The sequence below is a fragment of the Schistocerca cancellata genome, chromosome 1 (genome assembly GCF_023864275.1).
Source record: "Schistocerca cancellata isolate TAMUIC-IGC-003103 chromosome 1, iqSchCanc2.1, whole genome shotgun sequence".
Lineage (NCBI taxonomy): Eukaryota > Metazoa > Arthropoda > Insecta > Orthoptera > Acrididae > Schistocerca > Schistocerca cancellata.
Window position 1 is genome coordinate 746,037,550 of NC_064626.1, and position 22,072 is coordinate 746,059,621.

Here is a 22,072-nt window from a genome sequence, read left to right on the forward strand (position 1 = left end):
GTCTCGAAAATTGTCAATCTAGCACAGTTAATTGTGGAATGTTCTTCTTATGTCCATATAGTTATCGTAAAGAGGAAATGCACTAAGACCAGTGAAACAGAATATAACAGCTCAGAACCACGTCTAACACCACTTGTTGAGCAATAATAGGTTCTCCACACCAAAACGCAGCTAGGTCTGAGTCAACCTCATGTCGACTTGGCTTCTTTATAATCGAGGATGTACTATAAGCGTTATTACATATTTTCTGAACAAGACAGTCTACATCACACATTTTATTAATGTTACTGGCTTCGTCAGAATTATATCATATTCAGATCTACGCGTGAAATAACGGAAAAAGAAGAAAGTTATGTAAAAGAATTAAATGAAAGGAATTACAGGTAGATTCACCGTATTAACTAAAATGTGTCACCGGCAGCGTCCAAAATGAGTTACCATCAATGGTGGTTACACGTGAATACGAGAGTACGACAGAAAGGTTAACATCGCAGTGAAAACTATTGACGCTAAACCGTGTGAAACCGTGTTGATGGTATACCAGTTATCATCATCATTATCATCTCCTCCCAAGGATTAGGTGTTGTAATCATCTGTTTTAGTCCCTATCATTCATCCATCTGTCCATCCATCACTTACAAGGTCTACATGGTTCTCTTTTCCAGTCGTTCAATAATTCACTACCTTTTTGGCGATCTATTTTTTTGTAATTCTGTCAACATGATCCTCTCATTTCATACTATTCTCTTCTGTCTTGTCATTAACTGAAAATATTTGAAAATATGACCTTTTTGTTTCATTCCTTATTTTATCCTTTTTATTGCAGACTCACATGAAATTTATTTCTGCAACTGGTACATGTGATTTTTTTTGGATACTCACCATGATTCTAAACCGTGTACAAGACTAGGTACAGCCATAAGTTATAGAATTTCATTTGTGTTGTTTTCTTTTTTTTCCCAAATTTCTTCCAATTGTTCCGTCGCTAGCTTGATGTTCATCAACCTTCTTTTCAATGTCTTAGTCGTAGTTAAAACTAATATCACATTCCTGATGACTGATGTGGGGTACTTGTTCCAAAATTTTCTCATTTACTGTTTTCGCTCTGACGGGATTCCTTCCATTGAAAGCCATTATCTTTGTCTTATTTATAGATATACCTAAGTTCTACTATATTACATATCAACTATAAAACTAAAATATAGTTGAATATGCTAAATATGACAAAGTTCATAATCAGATCCCGTTTTAAATGTTATTTTTATTGAAGATACTCTAGTTTCGTTGTCATTTCCGGATTATTGTGCCACCTTCAGTGTTAACGTACACGTATACATTTACTGCAACCTACAGTTAGGTCCACTCAATACAATGCAGTTTCTCTAATACCGACGTTCATGACTGTTGCAATAGCGAAAAGTCATTAACAGTCATTGATACCGAAGAGACCACGCAGTTATAGATAAACCTAACTGTAATTGCTTGCTGTACAATGTATTTGTTCAACAATGTATGTAAAATCCTGAAGCTGAGAAAACTTTTCAGTACACATGAGTTAACAAACAATAATTTGAATTACAATATGGATGGCTAATTATTTCTTCTTTCTTTCTGAGTTATCGTCTTCTAGAGAACATGTAGAAATTTCAATCCTTAACCTTTCGTTGTTCCTTCCTTTTGTTCCTGTATTTCTTTATTGTTATTTTGTGTTTCTTTTACTTATCTTCAGACCATTTAGTATCTTTTTTTTTAGACATTCCTCCTAAGTATTCCTCTTTGTATTACTCCATCTTCTATTTGACGTTTCTCTCTAAATCATCCTTGATCGCTTGTATCCAAGTGAATCTTGACTTTTTTACAAAATATATTTGAAAATTCTTTTGGTTAAGCTGTTTCATACACTGTGTAAATATCTACAAAGAATACCAGTCTCCTCTTCCTCATTTTTTATAATATTTTCTATGTTAAGATGAATGTTATTGTTACTTCTTAGCTGTAAAATTTCTGAGGTTTTTCGGGTAACTAACAATTTCTTTGTATTTCTGCTTTTCTCATATTTTTGTACTATTTATAAAAAGTAACCATTATTTCTGCAATTCTTGGAGTGATCGCTGTTTAGTATTGCACAGTTCATACAAAAAAAAAAAAAAAAAAAGCTCTGAAAGCTGTTTTTTGTAAGAATTCCGTTATCTGATCATTGCATTCGGCCTGTTTAATTTTGTCCATTAGGTTCCGCTATTCGTATCATCACCAGATACACTCTGGATTATAGGAAAACACGTTTTTGAAGCCGTAAATGATAATGTTAGGGATTATCGCATCACGGACCACTTTAAGCCGACTTAAATGTCACTGTTAAGACTTTTCTGCTGATTAGCAGTTTTATATGATAAAACTAAAAGGAAAACATGCTTGTTATTTTCATACTGCTTTCCTCGTCCAATAACAAGAACCGAAACAGTCCTAGATAAACCATATCGAACAGATCGAGGCTTTTCTACCGTCCGCTGTAGAGAGGCGGAGCGCTTAATTCAGATTTCGAGATGAGAGGTGCAGCCAACTTTCGCACCATACAGATAGCTTTTCTAAATCGTTTTGCAATTTGTTTTGATCTTCTGATGACTATACTAGACGATGAATGACAGCGCCATTTCCAAACAACTAAGACGGCTGCTCACATTATATCCTGAATCGTTTATATAGATAAGGAACAGCACAGAGCCTATAACACTACGTTGGGAAACGCCAGAAATTACTTCTATTTTTTCCAATGACTTAACGTCAGTTACTACGAACCGTGACCTCTCTGACGGGAAATCACGAATCCAGTTACATAAATGAGACAATATTCCTATCAGCACGTAATTTCAGGCCGCTTGTGTGGTACAACAGCACTCAAGATGTATACGTGTACGTTAACACTGAAGTCGGCACAATAATCCGGAAATGACAACGAAACTAGAGTATCTTCATTAAAAATAACATTTAAAATGGGATCTGATTATGCACTTTGTCATATTTAGCATATTCAACCATATTTTAATTTTAACAGCACTCAAGGCTTCGTGTGTGTAAAGAGCTAGTTGAGTTTCACAAGAATAATGTTTTTAAAATCCGTGTGGACTGTGTGTCAATGACCGTTCTCTTCGAGGTAATTCATAATGTTCAAACAAAATTTTGTTGTTCTGTTATTCAGTCCAAAGACTGATTTAAAATAGGTCTCAATGCTACTCTATCCTGTGCAAACCTCTTCACCTTCGAATAACTGCTGCAACCTACATCCTTCTGAATCTGCTTAGTGTATTCATCTCTTGTCTCCCTCTACGATTTTTGCCCTCCACGCTTCCCTCCAATATTAAATCGGTGTTCTACGCTTCCCTCCAATACTAAATCGGTATTCTATTGATGCCTCAGAACGTGTCCTACCAACCGATCCTTTCTTCTAGTCGAGTTGAGCCACAAATTCCTCTTCTCTCCAGTTCTGTTCAATACCTCCTCATTAGTTTTGTGATTTACCCATCTAATCTTCAGCATTCTTTTGTAGCACCACATTTCGAAAGCTTCTATTCTCGTTTAAGGTCTATTACTATTTATAGTCCATGTTTCACTTCCATACATGACTACACTCCATACAAATGCTTTCAAAAAGGACTCCCTGACTCTTAAATCTATACTCGATATTAACAAATTTCTCTCCTTCAGAAACGCTTTCCTTACTATAGCCAGTCTACATTTCATATCCTCTCTATTTCGATCATCATCAGTTAATTTCCCGCCGAAATAGTAAAACTCACCTACTTTAAGTGTCTCATTTCTTAAGCTAGTTCCCTCAGCATCATCTGTTTTATTTCGACTATATGGCATTATCCTCGTTTTGCTGTTGTTGATGTTCATCTTATATCCTTCTTTCAAGACACAATCCATTCCGTTCAACTGCTCTTCCAAGTCCTTTGCTATCTCTGATAGAATTACAGTGTCGTCAGGAACACAATATATATTTCAAAATCCTGCTGCATATCGACGCCGGCTGGTGTGGCCGAGCGGTTCTAGGCGCTTCAGTCTGGAACCGGGCGACCGCTACGGTCGCAGGTTCGAATCCAGCCTCGGCCATTGATGTGTGTGATGTCCTTAAGTTAGTTAGGTTTAAGTAGTTCTAAGTTCTAGGGGACTGATGACCTCAGATGTTAAGTCCCACAGTGCTCAGAGCCATTTGAACCATTTTGCATATATTAATGACTTGCGCCTGTAATTTAATGGATTACTCATACTATCTATTATATCCGGATCCCGCTGAAGCTACTGCCGGGTCAGGGTGGTGACGAGTCCTGTCCATTTGGCTCGGTCGTCCCACCACTTTTCTTCCTCCACTTGCTGCCAGATCACACCTCTCCTTTTCACAGATATTCTCACTCCGTTTTCCACATTCTCGGGCGCCCTCTGCGTCTTTTTCCATATATCTTTAGTTTTTATATAAATTTGGGGAGTTTCTGTCCACACATCGTCTTAACATGCCCCTACCATGTTAATCTCTTTTTTTTTCAGTTTCTTTTCTCATACGTTGTTGTTTAAGATCCTTTCTGATATCTACGTTCCTTACTCTGTCCATTCTTGTTTTTCCCTTAACTGCTCTGAGAAATTTCATTTCCCCTGCTTGCAGTCTGCTCCAGTCCCTTTCTGTCATTTTCCATGTTTCTCCTCCATAGGTGACAATAGGGAAGTAATAACTATTATACATAAGGAGTTTTGCTCATACTACTTTCCTGAATATTGGTGTGACTTGCGCAACTTTCCAGTCTCTGGATATGGATCTTTCGTCGAGCGTGCGGTTGTATATGATTGTGGAGTATGGAGCTATTTCACCAGCATACTCTGAAAGCAACCTAATTGATATACAATCTGGACCGGAAAATTTGCTTTCATGAAGTGATTTAAGTTGTTTCACTACTTAGAGGATATTTATTTCTAAGTTACTCATGTTGGCAGCTGTTCTTGATTCGAATTCTGGAGTATTTACTTCCTCTTTTTCGATGAAGGAATTTCGGAAGACTATGTTTAGTAACTCTGCTTTGGCAGCACTGTCGTCGATAGTATTCCCATTGCCATCGCCCAGAGAAGGCATTGATTGTGTCTTGCCGCTAGCATACTTTACACACGACTAGAATCTCTTTGCATTTTATGTCAGGTTTCGAGACAAAGTTTCATTGTGGAAACTATTATGTGCATCTCGAAGTCCGCGCTAATTTTCGGACCTCTGTAAAAGATCGCCACTCTTGAAGATTTTGCATTCTTTAAATTTGGCATTTTTTTCGTTGTTTCTGGAACAGTGGTCTGAACCGTTTCGTGTACCAAGAGGATCAGCTCCATCGTTTGTTAATTTACTTGGTATAAATATCTCGATTGCTGTCGATATTATTTCTTTAAATTCAAGTCACATCTGTTCCACACTAACATTGTTAATTTGGAGGGAGTGGAGATTGTCTCACAGGAAGACAGTTTATCTGCTTTTTTGCACAGGTGTACTTTTCGTTGATTTTTTGGAGGATTTAGGAGTTAAAACATTCAGTCTCGCTACACTGACCCTGTGTTCACTAATCCCTGTTTCCTTCTTGGTGTTCGTTATTAGCTGAGGATTATTTGTTGCTAAGAGGTTAAGTGTTTTTTCACAACTGTTTACTATTCGCGTGGAATCGTGAACTAACTGCTCGAAATAATTTTCAGAGAATGCGTCTATTACATTTTCGGATGATGTTGATGCGTACCGCCGGATTTAAACATCTATTTTCGCGAACATATCGAGCGTAAATCAAACTCACCACCAAATATAACTGCATGAGTTGGGTACCTGTTTGAAATTAAACTCAAGTTATCTTTGAAGCTTTGAGTTGGTAGGTCGATAAGAGGAAACAGTTATTGTTTTATTTCGAAGAATGATCTCTGCCCATACTAACTCACAGGAACTATCTACTTCAATTTCGGTACAAGATAAACTACTTCTAGCAGCAACAAACATGCCATCGCCAACTGTGTTTAGCCTATCCTTCTGAAACAATGTTAGGTTCTTCGCAAAAATTTCACCTGAACTTTCCTATGGCTTTAGCCAGCTTTCAGTGCATATAACGGTTTGAGCATCAGTGCATTCTAGTAACCATATGGGTATGTTCTTTTGGACAACCGTAAAGAACGAAATTTCAATGAATTACAAACATCAACTGTGTACGGGACGTTGATGGAAGTCAACGGGTGGAGTTGAAAATGTGTGCCCGACCGGGATGTCTGCCTACCAGGCAGGCGCTCTAACCCCTAAGCCATCGCGTACACAGGAATTAGCACGGCTGCCCGGACTTACCCTAAGCGCGCCCTCCAGCAGACCCACATTCTCAACTTAATCTACACTACAAAAGTAGTGTTGCTTACCCACAAACCTCAGTGCTCGTGGCAAGGACTATTCCCGCACGAGGTCGAGCGGGAAATGACCCTTGGCTTGTGATCGCCGAAATTACGAATGCTCACATACGCTCGAACTCATGCGGGAATAGGCCTTGCCCTCAGCATTGAAATTAATGGGTAGGCTGCACTCCTTTCGTAGTGTGTCGAGAAAGCTGAGAATGTGGGTCAGCTGGGGGGGGGGGGGGGGGACGTTCTTCTGGACAGTACGTTGCAAGGCATCCCAGATATGCTCAATAATGTTCATGTTTGGGGAGTCTGGTGGCCAGCGGAAGCGTTTAAACTCATGACGGTGTTCATGGAGCCACTCTGTAGCAATTCTGGACGTGTGGGGAGTCGCATTGTCCTGCTGTAATTTCCCAAATTCGCCGGAATGCACAATGGACCTGAGTGGCTGCAGTTGATCAGGCAGGATGCTTATGTACGTGTCACTTGTCAGAGTCGTATCTAGACGTAACAGGGGTCCCATATCACTCCAAATGCACATGCCCCCCATCATTACAAAAACCTCCACCAGCTTCCCCTGTGACATGCAGGCGCTTCAGTCCGGAACCACGCGACTGCTACGGTAGCAGGTTCGAATCCTGCCTCGGGCATGGATGTGTGTGATGTCCTTAGGTTGGTTAGGTTTAAGTAGTTCTAAGTTATAGGGGACTGATGAGCTCAGATGTTAAGTCCCATAGTGCTCAGAGACATTCGAACTTTTTTTTTTTTTTTTTTTTTTTTTTTGACATGCAGCGTCCATGGTTTCATGAGGTCTCCATACCCGTACACGTCCATTCACTCGCCACAATTGGAAACGATACTCGTCCGACCAGGCAACATGGTTCTACTCATCAACAGTCCAGTGTCGGCGTTGACGAGCCCAGGCGAGGCGTAAATCTTTGTGTCGTGCAGTCTTCAAGGGTACACGAGTGTACCTTCGGTTCCGAAAGCCCATATCGATTATGTTTCGGTGAATGGTTCGCACGCTGACACTTGCTGATGGCCCAGCATTGAAACCTGCAGCAATTTGCGTAAGGGTTGCACTTCTATCACGTTGAAAGATTCTCTTCAATCGTTATTGGTTCCGTTCTTGCAGGATCTTTTTCCGGCCGCAGTGATGTCGGAGATTTGATGTTTTACCTGATTCCTGATATTCACGGTACACTTGTGAAATGATCGTAAGGGAAAATCCACACTTCATCGCTACCTCGGAGATGCTGTGTCCCATGGCTCGTGCGCCGACTATAACACCACGTTCAAACTCACTTAAATCTTGATAACCTAGCAGTAGCCGATCTAACAACTGTGCCAGACACTTGTTGCCTTATACAGGCGTTGCTGACCGCTGCGTCGTATTCTGCCTGTTAACATATATCTGCATTTGAGTACGCCTATACCGCTTTCTTTGTCGCTTCAGAGTATGACTAGGTACATGATTCTCATGGCTTGCGAATGTGAGTAGTTGTTATGATCAATGATTGCACGTGTGTAGCAGAATATATGTGTTCGTTCACGAGATCTAGCTTCTATTTGCGGTTCTATATCTGTGCGTAAAATACGTGGCGTATAGTGTGCAAATATGTCAACGAAAGTAATTAAAGTAACCTCTTTCTAGTCGCTGGCCCTCTTGAGAAAAAAATGACAGTCACCTATCCTGCGGCAACGACAGTAAATAATTAAAGTAAAGATAAGAAAATGACTAAAATTGAGAGAAGTCTGAAAAATGACCTTAAACTTGCGGACCTTGGGCGCAGTTTCTGAAAGCAGAAATAACAAAGCACTTACATTATTAAAAAGTCTAAAAGCGACTAATATTCCAGAAAATGTCCAAAATCGCGTTTTCTGGCGGATGAACTGTACCTGGATTTCAAACTCGAAAGCCAGATGCTTACGCAGTGCTCTCTAACCGCAGAAACAACGGGAAATGCCGAAAAATGATATAAAGAGCAAAATGTGTAAAACTGTCCCCGCAGGATTCAAATCCAAGACCTACTGGATATCTGATACAGAAAAAAATCGATTCCAAGATCTGGCTGTGTCTGGCCGAGCCGGCCGAAGTGGCCGTGCGGTTAAAGGCGCTGCAGTCTGGAACCGCAAGACCGCTACGGTCGCAGGTTCGAATCCTGCCTCGGGCATGGATGTTTGTGATGTCCTTAGGTTAGTTAGGTTTAACTAGTTCTAAGTTCTAGGGGACTAATGACCTCGGCAGTTGAGTCCCATAGTGCTCAGAGCCATTTTTTTGTCTGGCCGAATACTACCAACTGACGAATCTGTTTACGTCTTATTAGTTAGTTAGTTACATGTTCCACAGACTATTTGCAGCATTTTTTTCATCGGAATGAAGTGGAACAAGTCAGTTTACAAGGTATGTATACACGATCAGTCTTAACATTAATGAACCCATTATTTTACTGCAACTACACTTTTTTCAGGCTACCAGTTTTTAAATAGAAATTCATCGGGATTATCCAGGAGAAATAATTTTAGGTTAAATTGCAAGGTTAATTGCAAGAGGATGTGCTACTGGGTATTAGAGGTACTGGTGTGTACAGCAATCTGGACCACCACCTCTGAAGGTCTCGGTGTATGGTGGTGCAACATGCAATGTATGGTTTCCATGAGCAGTAAAAAGGGCGGAAATGATGCTTATATTAATCTCTATTCCAATTTTCTGTACAGATTCCAGAGCGCTCGGAACCTCAGTGGTGCAAAACTTTTTTGATGTGTGTAATTTGAAAAACATCATTAACTATTTTCTCTGTTTCTTTCTCTCTAATGATATTTATTGGTACACTCGTATCGACCGCAAAATGTATCAATCCTCTCTGTTGAATGTTAAATGGAAGGTCCTTCACATATGTAGAGAGTAGGAGTGGACCCAGAATTGAACCCTGTGGGACCCCCTTTGTGGTTTCTCCCAAGTCACTAATAATTTCTATCCTTCCAACGTTGTTTGAATTATTCACCACAACATTTTGCATTCTTTTGTTAAGTACGATTCAAACAAGTTGTAAGTAAATCAATCGATTCCATAAAACTTGGAAAATCAGAAAAGAAAACAATCAAAATACATAAACCCCATTCTGTGCTATGCAAATCCTACTGGACACTGCTACCAGTGTGTGGAGTAAGGAATGAAATGCATTTACTGTTTAGTAGAGTGTAAGCTATATTAGCCATTGAGGAAGATCGTATTGTAGTTCCTTCGATCAGTCGTCTCATGAACGCCAAAACGACATTTCTTGAGATAAGCGACAACGCGGTAGATAATCAGTTAAAATCGCTCGCTACAGTTAACGCCACTAGACTTTATGGGATACCTATAGATTCTAAATTGAGTAGGCGAAGGAACTTACTCCTGTGCTTGCATCGATCTACGATAGTTCTCTGGAGGAACGAAGCGCTCGTAGGTCATTCCCGTGTCCAGGGAGGGCCGTCATAAAGACGCACACGATTTCAAGCCTATATCTCTGACAGAGGTCTGTTGTAGAACTGTTGAATTCGTTTTGTGCTCGCATGGTGTGACATAACAGGAAAACAAAACTTTCGTCTGTGGAATCAAGAAAGATTATGTAATCAATGACTGAAACCCGTCTCGCTTTATTCGATCACGAGGTCGACAAGGCATTAAATACAGGCGTCCAGATTGATGCTGTGTTCCTTGACTTCCGGTAGGCGCTTGATACAGTACAACATTGACGCCATGTTAACAAACTACTAGCGTGAGGAATATCTAACCACGTTTGTGACTAAACAACTTGTAGCAAATAGGGCACAGCATTTCATTCTGTAACGGAGGAAAATGTTCTGACTTAACAAGTAACCTCAGACGTATCCCAAGGGAGTATGAAAAGATCGTTACTGTTCATAATAAATAATTTACAAATCAACTAGTGGATGAAGACGGAAGCTCCCTGAGTTTGTTCCCGTGTGATATTTTCGCTAAGATAAAAAAAAACTGTAGCGAAACGCAGGAACACGAACAGTGGAACGCTTGCAACAAGGATTGGCATTTAATCTTCATTACTGTAACAAATGTAACGCATTGCGCGTAAATACGTAGAAAGGTTAGTTATTGTTTGATTACACAACTTCGAACAATCAATGGTAGCATTCACATATTTTAAATATCGTGAAATACGCGTCCGGAGCGATTTGAAGTGGTACGGCCACCTAAAACTAATCTTAGGAAAGGCAGATGTCAGACTGAGAAAAATCCTCATGTAGTGTAGTCCAAGCGCGAAGGAGGTAGCTTACAAAATCCCTAGTTTCCTCGAAACTTCAGTCTGGCATCTGTACCAGAGATAATTCATAGAGGAAATAGAGAAGATCAAAAGAATAGTAGTGCGTTTCCTCACGTATTCGTGTTAAAGCAAGAAGGAAACGCTCACCTAACTCGAGTGGCAGACGCTTCAGGAGAGGCGTTGTGCATCGCGATGTAATTTACTGTTAAAATTCCGAGAGCAATTTTCTGGAAGAGTCAGACAATATGTTGCTTCGTTCTATCTACACTCCTGGAAATTGAAATAAGAACACCGTGAATTCATTGTCCCAGGAAGGGGAAACTTTATTGACACATTCCTGGGGTCAGATACATTACATGATCACACTGACAGAACCACAGGTACATAGACAAAGGCAACAGAGCATGCACAATGTCGGCACTAGTACAGTGTATATCCACCTTTCGCAGCAATGCAGGCTGCTATTCTCCCATGGAGACGATCGTAGAGATGCTGGATGTAGTCCTGTGGAACGGCTTGCCATGCCATTTCCACCTGTCGCCTCAGTTGGACCAGCGTTCGTGCTGGACGTGCAGACCGCGTGAGACGACGCTTCATCCAGTCCCAAACATGCTCAATGGGGGACAGTTCCGGAGATCTTGCTGGCCAGGGTAGTTGACTTACACCTTCTAGAGCACGTTGGGTGGCACGGGATACATGCGGACGTGCATTGTCCTGTTGGAACAGCAAGTTCCCTTGCCGGCCTAGGAATGGTAGAACGATGGGTTCGATGACGGTTTGGATGTACCGTGCACTATTCAGTGTCCCCTCGACGATCACCAGTGGTGTACGGCCAGTGTAGGAGATCGCTCCCCACACCATGATGCCGGGTGTTGGCCCTGTGTGCCTCGGTCGTATGCAGTCCTGATTGTGGCGCTCACCTGCACGGCGCCAAACACGCATACGACCATCATTGGCACCAAGGCAGAAGCGACTCTCATCGCTGAAGACGACACGTCTCCATTCGTCCCTCCATTCACGCCTGTCGCGACACCACTGGAGGCGGGCTGCACGATGTTGGGGCGTGAGCGGAAGACGGCCTAACGGTGTGCGGGACCGTAGCCCAGCTTCATGGAGACGGTTGCGAATGGTCCTCGCCGATACCCCAGGAACAACAGTGTCCCTAATTTGCTGGGAAGTGGCGGTGCGGTCCCCTACGGCACTGCGTAGGATCCTACGGTCTTGGCGTGCATCCGTGCGTCGCTGCGGTCCGGTCCCAGGTCGACGGGCACGTGCACCTTCCGCCGACCACTGGCGACAACATCGATGTACTGTGGAGACCTCACGCCCCACGTGTTGAGCAATTCGGCGGTACGTCCATCCGGCCTCCCGCATGCCCACTATACGCCCTCGCTCGAAGTCCGTCAACTGCACATACGGTTCACGTCCACGCTGTCGCGGCATGCTACCAGGGTTAAAGACTGCGATGGAGCTCCGTATGCCACGGCAAACTGGCTGACACTGACGGCGGCGGTGCACAAATGCTGCGCAGCTAGCGCCATTCGACGGCCAACACCGCGGTTCCTGGTGTGTCCGCTGTGCCGTGCGTGTGATCATTGCTTGTACAGCCCTCTCGCAGTGTCCGGAGCAAGTATGGTGGGTCTGACACACCGGTGTCAATGTGTTCTTTTTTCCATTTCCAGGAGTGTATATCTCCCGAAATGACCGTGAACGTAAGATGATAATGGTACACGAAGTACCTTCTTTCACAGAGAAAAAGAGACTTGCGGAATATACAGGGTGGTCCATTGATCGCGACCGGGGCAAATATCTCACGAAATAAGCGTCAAACGAAAAAATTACAAGAAGGAAACTTGTCTAGCTTGAAGGGGGAAACCAGATGGCGCTATGGTTGGCCCGCTATATGTCGCTGCCATAGCTCAAACGGGTATCAACAGCGTTTTTTGAAAAATAGGAACCCCCGTATTTTATTACATATTCGTGTAGTACGTAAAGAAATATGAATGTTTTAGTTGGATCACTTTTTTTGCTTTGCGATAGATGGCGCTGTAATAGTCACAATCATATGGCTCACAATTTTAAACGAACAGGTGGTAACAGGTAGGTTTTTAAATTAAAATAGAGAACGTAGGTACGTTTGAACATTTTATTTCTGTTGTTCCAATGTGATAATGTACTTTTGTGAGCTTATCATTTCTGAGAACGCATCCTGTTACAGCGTGATTACCTGTAAATACCACATTAATGCAATAAACGCTCAAAATGATTTCTGTCAATCTCAATACATTAGCAATACGTATAAACATTCCTCTCAACAGCGAGTAGTTCGCCTTCCGCAATGTTCGCACATGCATTAACAATGCGCTGACGCATGCTGTCAGGCGTTGTCGGTGGATCACGAACGCAAATATCCTTCAACTTTCCCCACAGAAAGAAATTGGCGACCAATCCATCTGTCCACCTTCAACCGCACGCGAGCCATGTGCCAGACATCCATCATGTTGGAAGTACATCGCCATTCTGTCATGCAGTGAAACATCTTGTAGTAACATCGGTAGAACATTACGTAGGAAATCAGCATACACTGCACCATTTAGATTGCCATCGATAAAATGGAGGCCAGTTGTCCTTCCTCCCATAATGCCGCACCATACATTAACCCTCCGAGGTCGCTGATGTCCCGCTTGTCGCAGCCATCGTAGATTTTCCGTTGCCCAATAGTGCATATTATGCCGGTTTACGTTACCGCCATTGGTGAATGACGCTTCGTCGCTACATAGAACGCGTGCAAAAAATGTGTCATCGTCCCGTAATTTGTCTTGTGCCCAGTGGCAGAACTGTACACGACGTTCAAAGTCGTGGCCATGCAATTCCTGGTGCATAGAAATATGGTACGGGTGCAATCGATGTTGATGTAGCATTCTCAGGATCAACGTTTTTGAGATTCCCGATTCTCGCGCAATTTGTCTGCTACTGATGTGCGGATTAGCCGCGACAGTAGCTAAAACACCTACTTGGGCATCATAATTTGTTGGCGGTCGTGGTTGACGTTTCACATGTGGCTGAAAACTTCCTGTTTCCTTAAATAACGTAACTATCCGGCGAACGATCCGGGCATTTGGATGATGTCGTCCAGGATACCGAGCAACATACATAGCACACGCCCGTTGGGCATTTTGATCACAATAGCCATACGTCAACACGATATCGACCTTTTCCGCAATTGGTAAACGGTCCATTTTAACATGGGCAATGTATCACGAAGCAAATACCGTCCGCACTGTCGGAATGTTACGTGATACCACGTACTTATACGTTTGTGACTATTAGAACGCCATATATCACAAAGCGAAAAAAGTGGTCCAACTAAAACATTCATATTTCTTTACGTACTACACGAATATATTATAAAAAATGGGGGTTTCTATTTAAAAAAACGCAGTTGATATCATTTTGACCTATGGCAGCGCCATCTAGCGGGCCAACCATAGCGCCATCTGGTTTCCCCCTTGAAGCTAGACAGGTTTCGTTCTTTGTAGTTTTCTCGTTTGATGCTTATTTCGTGAGATATTTGGCCCAGTCACTATCAATGGACCACCCTGTAGAGATTGATGGAGGTGTATACCGGACTGAAACTATGTGTAGGATTATAACCGGTATGTGAATCGTAATCTTTGTTGAGATCTTAAGCTCTTCCAGCGAAATAACAGTGCCCAGCCAGGTGGCTAAGCTCTTTGCCCCATGCCTTACTGGGAGTGAAGCCACTGTCCCTGTTGATCAGACTGTCGGTCACTCTTTTATCAATAGCCTCCTTTCCAACACGAAACAACGAACAGAAAAAGTTTGACTGTTCTGCCAGTGGACGACTGCAGACAACTTGCGATAGAAGAGGTCGCATTTGAGAACCGAAAACTGTACAGGACGTAGATAGAGCGAAATGCAGTTACGTCAACTGCCGTCTGTTTCAGGCGGGACGACGGAGAACAAGAGCAGAAGAAGACTCCTTCCGACCAGCCGCCTCCATACGCCGAGCCACAGCCTCAGCCTGCACCTCCGCCCAGTACTGCCAACGTTCAACAGCCAGTGTGTACGTATACGGTGCTAGTATCCAGCGGTAAAAGAAAGATGCTGATTAATATTTACTTTCCTTTTTCCACCCGGAAACCAATAATAGTTTTTCAACCTAGCGTTAGGCCATGTTCAGGGCTTCTTGTCCAATCCGTTAAAATTGCATCTTTAGGGACAGATGAGGGGGGGGGGCTGTTCTTCCATGTCTTGCACAGAGTCATAATCGCACTTGTCGTCATCCACGTTACCATGAAACCATTTGATCACTTTTGTTTTCACCGGAGCCACGCCTTTTCTTATGCGGTTCCACGTTTTCCAGTTTGTGTGGGAGACGCCAGGCGCTATACGGTTTTACGAGAGCTTAGTCGTACAGGCTCGCACTCAGTGCCAAAGAGCAGGATGTAGATCATCGATGGTTTGTCTGAGCCTCTCTGTGAATTCGTGAGGTGTTCTTCAGCAGCTGAGACTCGCAAGGCCAGAAGCTTAGCAAAGCTTTGGTGCGGGTCCGCTTTTCATACATCCTGTTGTGATTAGACATGCTTCAGTAAGGTTTATGTCGACTTCCTTCGCATGGATAGACCCAGTCCATGCAGGGCAGGCATGTCCAGCGGTGGGGAAGGATAGCACTTGGCCAGTGGTTTCTGGATAGTAGGCTTTGCTCCCCGTTTGCTGTTTACGAGTTCCCGCAAATTATTCTTACTGGAAGCCACATTCTAATGGTTATTTTCGCAGTGGTATCTATGTGTCGGGGAACTTTCTAACGCCACACCCAGATAATTCAGTTCATCTGTATGTTCCAGCGTGGTATTATTCAAGAAAGCATTGTGCTTCCGCTTTGTTTGCCGAGATGGAAGGTGGAAAGCTCTTACTTGAGACTTCGAAGGATTCGGTTTAAGGGAGTTACTTTCATAGTATTCTGATAAGACTCTGAGTGCTTTCTCCAGCTTCTGCTCTACCTTCTCGAAAGTCCTCCCCTGAGCTGTGATTGCCAAGTCATCTGCATATAGGATACGTTTAGTATGATTTGGTACTGGCTGACCATTAGTGTAAAGGTTAAAAATGAAGGGGGCCAGAACGCTTCCCTGGGACAGCCCATCTCCTTCGTTTCCCTATCAGGTGTTCTTTCCATCGAGAACGACACAAAATTTTCTGTTTTTGGAAGGGAGACTCAATGATCTCGACAAAATGGCAATCTATCAGTTCGTTGCAGATTGTATAGAAGAGCAACCGTATGGAGAGCTGAGATCGACCAATGCTAGCCCTAAAATCTTTTTACTTTCGCACCTTTCTTCTGTGTATTCTGTCAGGTACAGAAATCGGATGGTGCATACTTTGCCGGACCTAAAAGCAGCTTCTTGAGAGATACGTTTCAGTTCGATAGAGTCTGCCACGCGGTTGAAAATGAGCCTCTCATGCAATTTGTACAGGTGACAAAGAAATGACACAAGACCATGCTTTCTTTCGAGGCTTCAGCAAGGCCTCTATCCTTGCCTTTCCCCACGTCTTGTGGATATTGTTAGTTTTGTGACCATGATTGAAGAGCTGCAGGATACACATTTTGGCACCCAGGTCAAAATGTTTTATCTGCTCCGTGCACACATCATCCACCCCAACTGCTTTACCGTTCTTCATAGTAGCCCTGGTTGAGTTCTTTCGTAGTGAAAGGCATTGAGAACGTGTGGGTTTTCCATTACATGATCCAGTTGATTTTTAGTTTTTGGTGTTCTGGATTGGAATTTTCATTCGAGAGCAGCTGGAGGGCCAAAAGCAGTCTGGGGCTTACCGCTACGGTCGCAGGTTCGAATCCTGCCTCGGGCATGGATGTGTGTGATGTCCTTAGATTAGTTTAAGTAGTTCTAAGTTGCAGGGGATTGATGACCTCAGATGTTAAATCCCATAGTGCTCAGAGCCATTTGAACCATTTGAACCATATTTTACACGTAAAGGAGTGGAGAAGTTTTGGGTCATGCTCACACCTCCAGCAGTGTGTCGACAACATGACTTCTTTGGTCCTTGTCATCACCTCGAGCTTTATATTTACAGTCGTCGCAGTTGACTCTGAGAAGTGCCTATTTCGGTTCTCGTCGACGACGAGGTCATTAGAGACTGAACAAGGTGAGGGATCGAAATCGGGCATTCCAATTCACAGTAAGCAGTTTCGTATTCATTTCGTATTCATCTAAAGCGATGTGCGGAAATCAGGAGAAAACTGAATCAGGATGGCCCTACGGATATTTCAAGCGCCGTCCTTCCGAATAGGAATCCACGGGTCACCTTCCTCGGTACCCTGAAAACAAGTTCCAGAGAAACACCTTAGAGCATTTGTCGTCACGATGTCACACGAACACGTGTTTCTCTAACAATAGTGCATGTTCTCCCGCGTTCCTCCTTGGCTGAGAGTACTGCACTGAATTTAAGTTCAAATGGCTCTGAGCACTATGGGACTCAACTTCTGAGGTCATTAGTCCCCTAGAACTTAGAACTAGTTAAACCTAACTAACCTAAGGACATCACAAACATCCATGCCCGAGGCAGGATTCGAACCTGCGACCGTAGCGGTCTTGCGGTTCCAGACTGCAGCGCCTTTAACCGCACGGCCACTTCGGCCGGCTGAATTTAAGTATTCTGTAGTTTTGTTGGACATGTTGAATACAAAAACAGCATATGGCTACAAAATTGAAGAAGTTAATTCATACGCATACAGGTGAAAGTGATTCCTATACATACATATTTGAAATTGCAGATAGTTCACTTCATACATTTAAATATTTATATAATACACTTCATATATTTAAACATTCTTCAATGGAGTGACATCATTCATGCGTTAAATATGACTTTAAAAATTTTGCATAGGTTTTGACATCCGTTTTCGTTTGTATGTGCTTGGTAAAATGTGATCCCAAAATTAAGGCGAGAATTAAAGTAGGGGTGATATGCACCCTTTACTGTTTTCTGCTTTTCTCACATTCAGGATTTTAGTGAACAAACAAGATAGCAAGTTTGCTCGATTTTGAATTAGATATTGTTTATGCTTATTTCATCTAATGTTGGTTTGCAGTAATAATCTAAGAATATGGTTTCTACCCTCTTAGCATCTCGTTTATCGTTGTCAGAGGTAACCACGATGTACATATGCTTGTCCGAAGCATGTAAATATGCTTGTCCGAAGCATCGCGAGATTTTTTAACTGTTTATTTTAAGGTGATTATTCTGTGCCCATTAGTTAAGTTGTTTTGTGACAGTGTTTACTAGTACCTGAAACTCTTTCTTGTTTCCCCATATTAACAGAACTATGTGTGTTTTCTGATAATGTGACAGTTTTATGGGCGTTCACATTTAAACATTTAAACTCAGATTATTGATGCGTAAAGGAAGTAGTACATTTCCGAGCTTTCAGGTACACCATATTTAATTAGATTTTACTCTGATATGTGTTCAGAAATAATTTCAACATTTACATTAGTGTGCTTGATGCTGAATTCTCGCAAACGATTACTCACGAAGGAACTGATCCAGCCGTTGGATAGACCGCAGACTTCGCAAGCGTCGACAGCGGAATCTTCTGATCTGCCATTTCAAAAGCTTCTGATCGCTTGTAGTTTGTTGAGGTCGTGTGTTTGGTGTCTTGTGCAGTGGTGGCGACTGAGCTGGCGATCGGGCCGGAGTCGTGCTCCCTGGTGTGCCCCTTCTGCCACGCTTCCGTGAAGACCCGGGTGGACGTCGTCAGCAACAGCAGGACACACTGCAACGCCTGCATCCTGTGTCTGGTGGGGTAAGGCGCTCTTATACCTGTTGCCGCTCGCGGGTTTATCATGCTTTCCGTACTATAGTGTTTCGTTTGTGTGGTATTTCCATACTCAGATGTGCTCTTTACGCCTCGTGTCAAACGCCCAGGCTGTCACACTCACGTGGATATTTTCGCAATCTGTGCAACTGAGTTGGAAGATACCAGACTGTTGGTACGTGACTGTTTCTACTTTTAGTTTTGGGATGTGTTTCTGTAATGAAGTATTTGTTTTGTAGTCAATGTTTGTGCCCAGCGTTTCGAATTTATTTCCTATACTGACCGTATAGTCTAATTTAATCATTTTCAAAATTTCCTTTAGATTGTTCCAGTTTACAGGGTCGATTGCTCCCCTGAGTCTGCGATAGCTACGTAAATTTTTCTGTTGAAATGGTTCATCTGTAGTGTCTTTATTTTTCTGTTTATCTACTATTGTGTCTTTCAAAAAAATGGTTCAAATGGCTCTGAGCACTATGGGACTTAACATCTATGGTCATCAGTCCCCTAGAACTTAGAACTACTTAAACCTAACTAACCTAAGGACATCACACAACACCCAGTCATCACGAGGCAGAGAAAATCCCTGACCCCGCCGGGAATCGAACCCGGGAACCCGGGCGCGGGAAGCGAGAACGCTACCGCACGACCACGAGCCGCGGACTATTGTGTCTTTGCACTCATTTTTAATGTTATCTGTCTTACAGTGTTTAGCGGGATCTTATTGACTATGTTTAGTATGTATCTGATTGCAGCTTCTCTGTTATTCTGTACATGGTCTGCGGTTCGTTTATTTTTGGGTCTTTTGTTTTGGGTTTTCTAGAGATGCCAAATGGCTGTGATAATTTTTTATAGTTACATCCTTGGTGTCGAATATGTTTTCTTTTTATTCTTGTATTGTAATTTTTATATTCTTATTTATGTCTGTCTCTAACTGTTCTATTTTGCTCTGAAGATCATCTACACCGCATATTCATGAAGCTATCTATGATGTATTTCTTGTAGCAGCAATCAAAAGCTCTTGAAAACACGAATACAGTGATATAACGCTTGTTAACATTGAAATTCAAAAATATTCCAGAAATGTGCTTAAACAAAAAGGAAAGCGAGCCGGAATCAGCTATTGCCGTATAAACTCTGACTCTCAAGCCAGGCATCACTGCTGCATCAGAGCTTTCAAATATTTATTTGTTTGTAAAAATGCTGTTCTTTTGACCGTTAGATATTATACACAATAACACTTGAAATAGTTTTGCCATCCCCTTCTGATACTGTAGAAATTGGCATTCAGTTTTATTTAGATTAGTACAGTTGACGCTGTACTAAGTGTTCACTCAAAGCAAAGTTGTGACGCTGTGGCTGACGGGAGTAGTTGTTTCGATGCAAATCGAATGGCCTTCGTCGGTACCCACAGCTTTCATGGAGAACTTTGGCTAACAGACGACACTGCGCTCTGTCAGTGCATCAAACTATTCGTAAACGAATTTGTCAGCTTCAGTTATTGGTGAGTGGATGTCCTCTGCACATTATTGTAATCACAGGGTGGCTCCGATAGTCTTCTTAGAGTGAGTAATTAATATCTGGGTCGTATAAAGTAGAACCAAGACAAAACACGTTTTGTCGTAGTAGTGCAGCCCTGTATTCATGCTGTGTATAAGACGGAGTCTGACATGAAAATACATCGTAACAGCCGATTCCATGCATTTTACTTTCCGCTTTTGTACATTTCTCAGATACTTTTGCAAAAAGTTTCAACAACAACATTACCGACTGTTATGTCACCGTACTCGTCTTTTCAAAAACATTATATTAAAAAAACAAATTTACTTCAATGTCTCGGTTGATACGACATTAAGAGTAATACACACATCAAAACTACGTGCCCTATCATACACGTATGCCAGGAACCTCATTTCGGTATTTTGAACCGTTCACGAAATAAAAGGGATTCACCCTGCATTTACTACTGGGGCTATGCTGCGTTCAGGTTTTATACGAGGTGATTCTTCTGCCGCTACCCTATATCGTTTTATGCAACCCGCAATGTTCTACACACATCAAAATAAGTTTTGCATCATCCCGGTTCCCAGAACTCCTGAATATAGACGTTGACTGTGGATATTGTATCACAGACACAGTCCCTTTGACTGTTCAGAGATGTCACTAAACCCGCCCAAAGATGTGAACAACCATGCATGAGCAGCGCCTATTAGACCGAGGGGGCCTGACAGCAGATCAGTTACAGTCATTCCACCAGGAAGGAGGCACACGGCTCGTGTTGTCTGTACTTCAACCATGCCTAGACGGTCAGTACCGCGGTTCGATCGTGTCCGCATTGTTATTTTCTGCCAGGGAGGAGTCTCAATAAGGGAAGTGTCCAGGCGTTTCGGAGTGCAGCAAAGCGATGTTGTTCGGGCATGGAAGAGATACAGAGAGACAGGAACTGTCGATGACGTGCCTCGCTCAGGCCGCCTAAGGGCTACTACTGCAGTGGATGACCGCTTTGGATTACGGCTCGGAGGAACCCTGACAGCAACGCCTCATGTTGAATAATGCTTTTCGTGCAGCCAGAGGACGTCGTGTTACGACTCAAACTGTGTGCAACTGGCTGCATGATGCGCAATTTCACTCCCGACTTTAATGGCGATGTCCATCTTTGCAACCACGACACCATGCAGCGCGGTACAGATGGGCCCAACATGCCGAATGGACCGCTCAGGATTGGTATCATGTTCTCTTCATCTCAACCAGGCAATCGCCTCAGACGTGATTGGAGGCAACTCGGTCAGACTGAACGCCTTAGACACACTGAGCGAACGCAGTTGGCGTGTTGGCCGACTGCTACTAACAGCCAAGACGATGGCTGGTTCAAATGGCTCTGAGCACTATGGGACTTAACATCTATGGTCATCAGTCCCCTAGAACTTAGAACTACTTAAACCTAACTAACCTAAGGACATCACACACATCCATGCCCGAGGCAGGATTCGAACCTGCGACCGTAGCAGTCGCGCGGCTCCGGACTGAGCGCCTAGAACCGTTAGACCACCGCGGCCGGCTCAAGGCGATGGGAGAGCGTATCACCTGCATTAGTCGTCACGAGTCATCCTGCCATTCCAGATAGTTGAAAATGACAACGGCCTATGATCGTACAGCAGCCAATTTCTTTCACGTATGGAGGAAATGAACTGTAGACTCCAGGACAAGAAAGTGAACGTGAAAGAACGTGTGTACCGGACGGTTCTACCAGCACGCACTTACTTTAACGGACTGTCACATACTCTTAGAGCGATGTATGCTCATAGGCAACTCACTCATATGGAAGTGCTGTGTTGATGGGATATTGGTACTGTCCGCCACGGTCAAGAGAGTGCGTCGGCTACTCACGTGCCTCGGATGTCTTCAGATCCTGTACCGCCCGTCGACTTGAGAATAACACGTACATGATGTAATGTTCTAGCCTGGCAACACTGGATACGCAACAGCTTTGCTAACTGGGGATCTGACCGTACAGAATGTCTTGCACTGAGTCTGCAATACTTTGGCG

At 43.0% G+C, this 22,072-nt stretch overlaps 1 protein-coding gene across 1 annotated transcript in view; it reads left to right on the top strand.

Moving 5' to 3' along the window:
* The window catches only part of LOC126100115 (lipopolysaccharide-induced tumor necrosis factor-alpha factor homolog), a 101,244-nt gene that overhangs the window by 62,687 nt on the left and 16,485 nt on the right, over positions 1 to 22,072 (top strand). The window contains exons 3-4 of the mRNA XM_049910683.1: positions 14,642 to 14,760; positions 18,378 to 18,516. Coding sequence (XP_049766640.1) covers positions 14,642 to 14,760; positions 18,378 to 18,516 — 258 coding nt within the window. The remainder of the gene's footprint in view (positions 1 to 14,641; positions 14,761 to 18,377; positions 18,517 to 22,072) is intronic.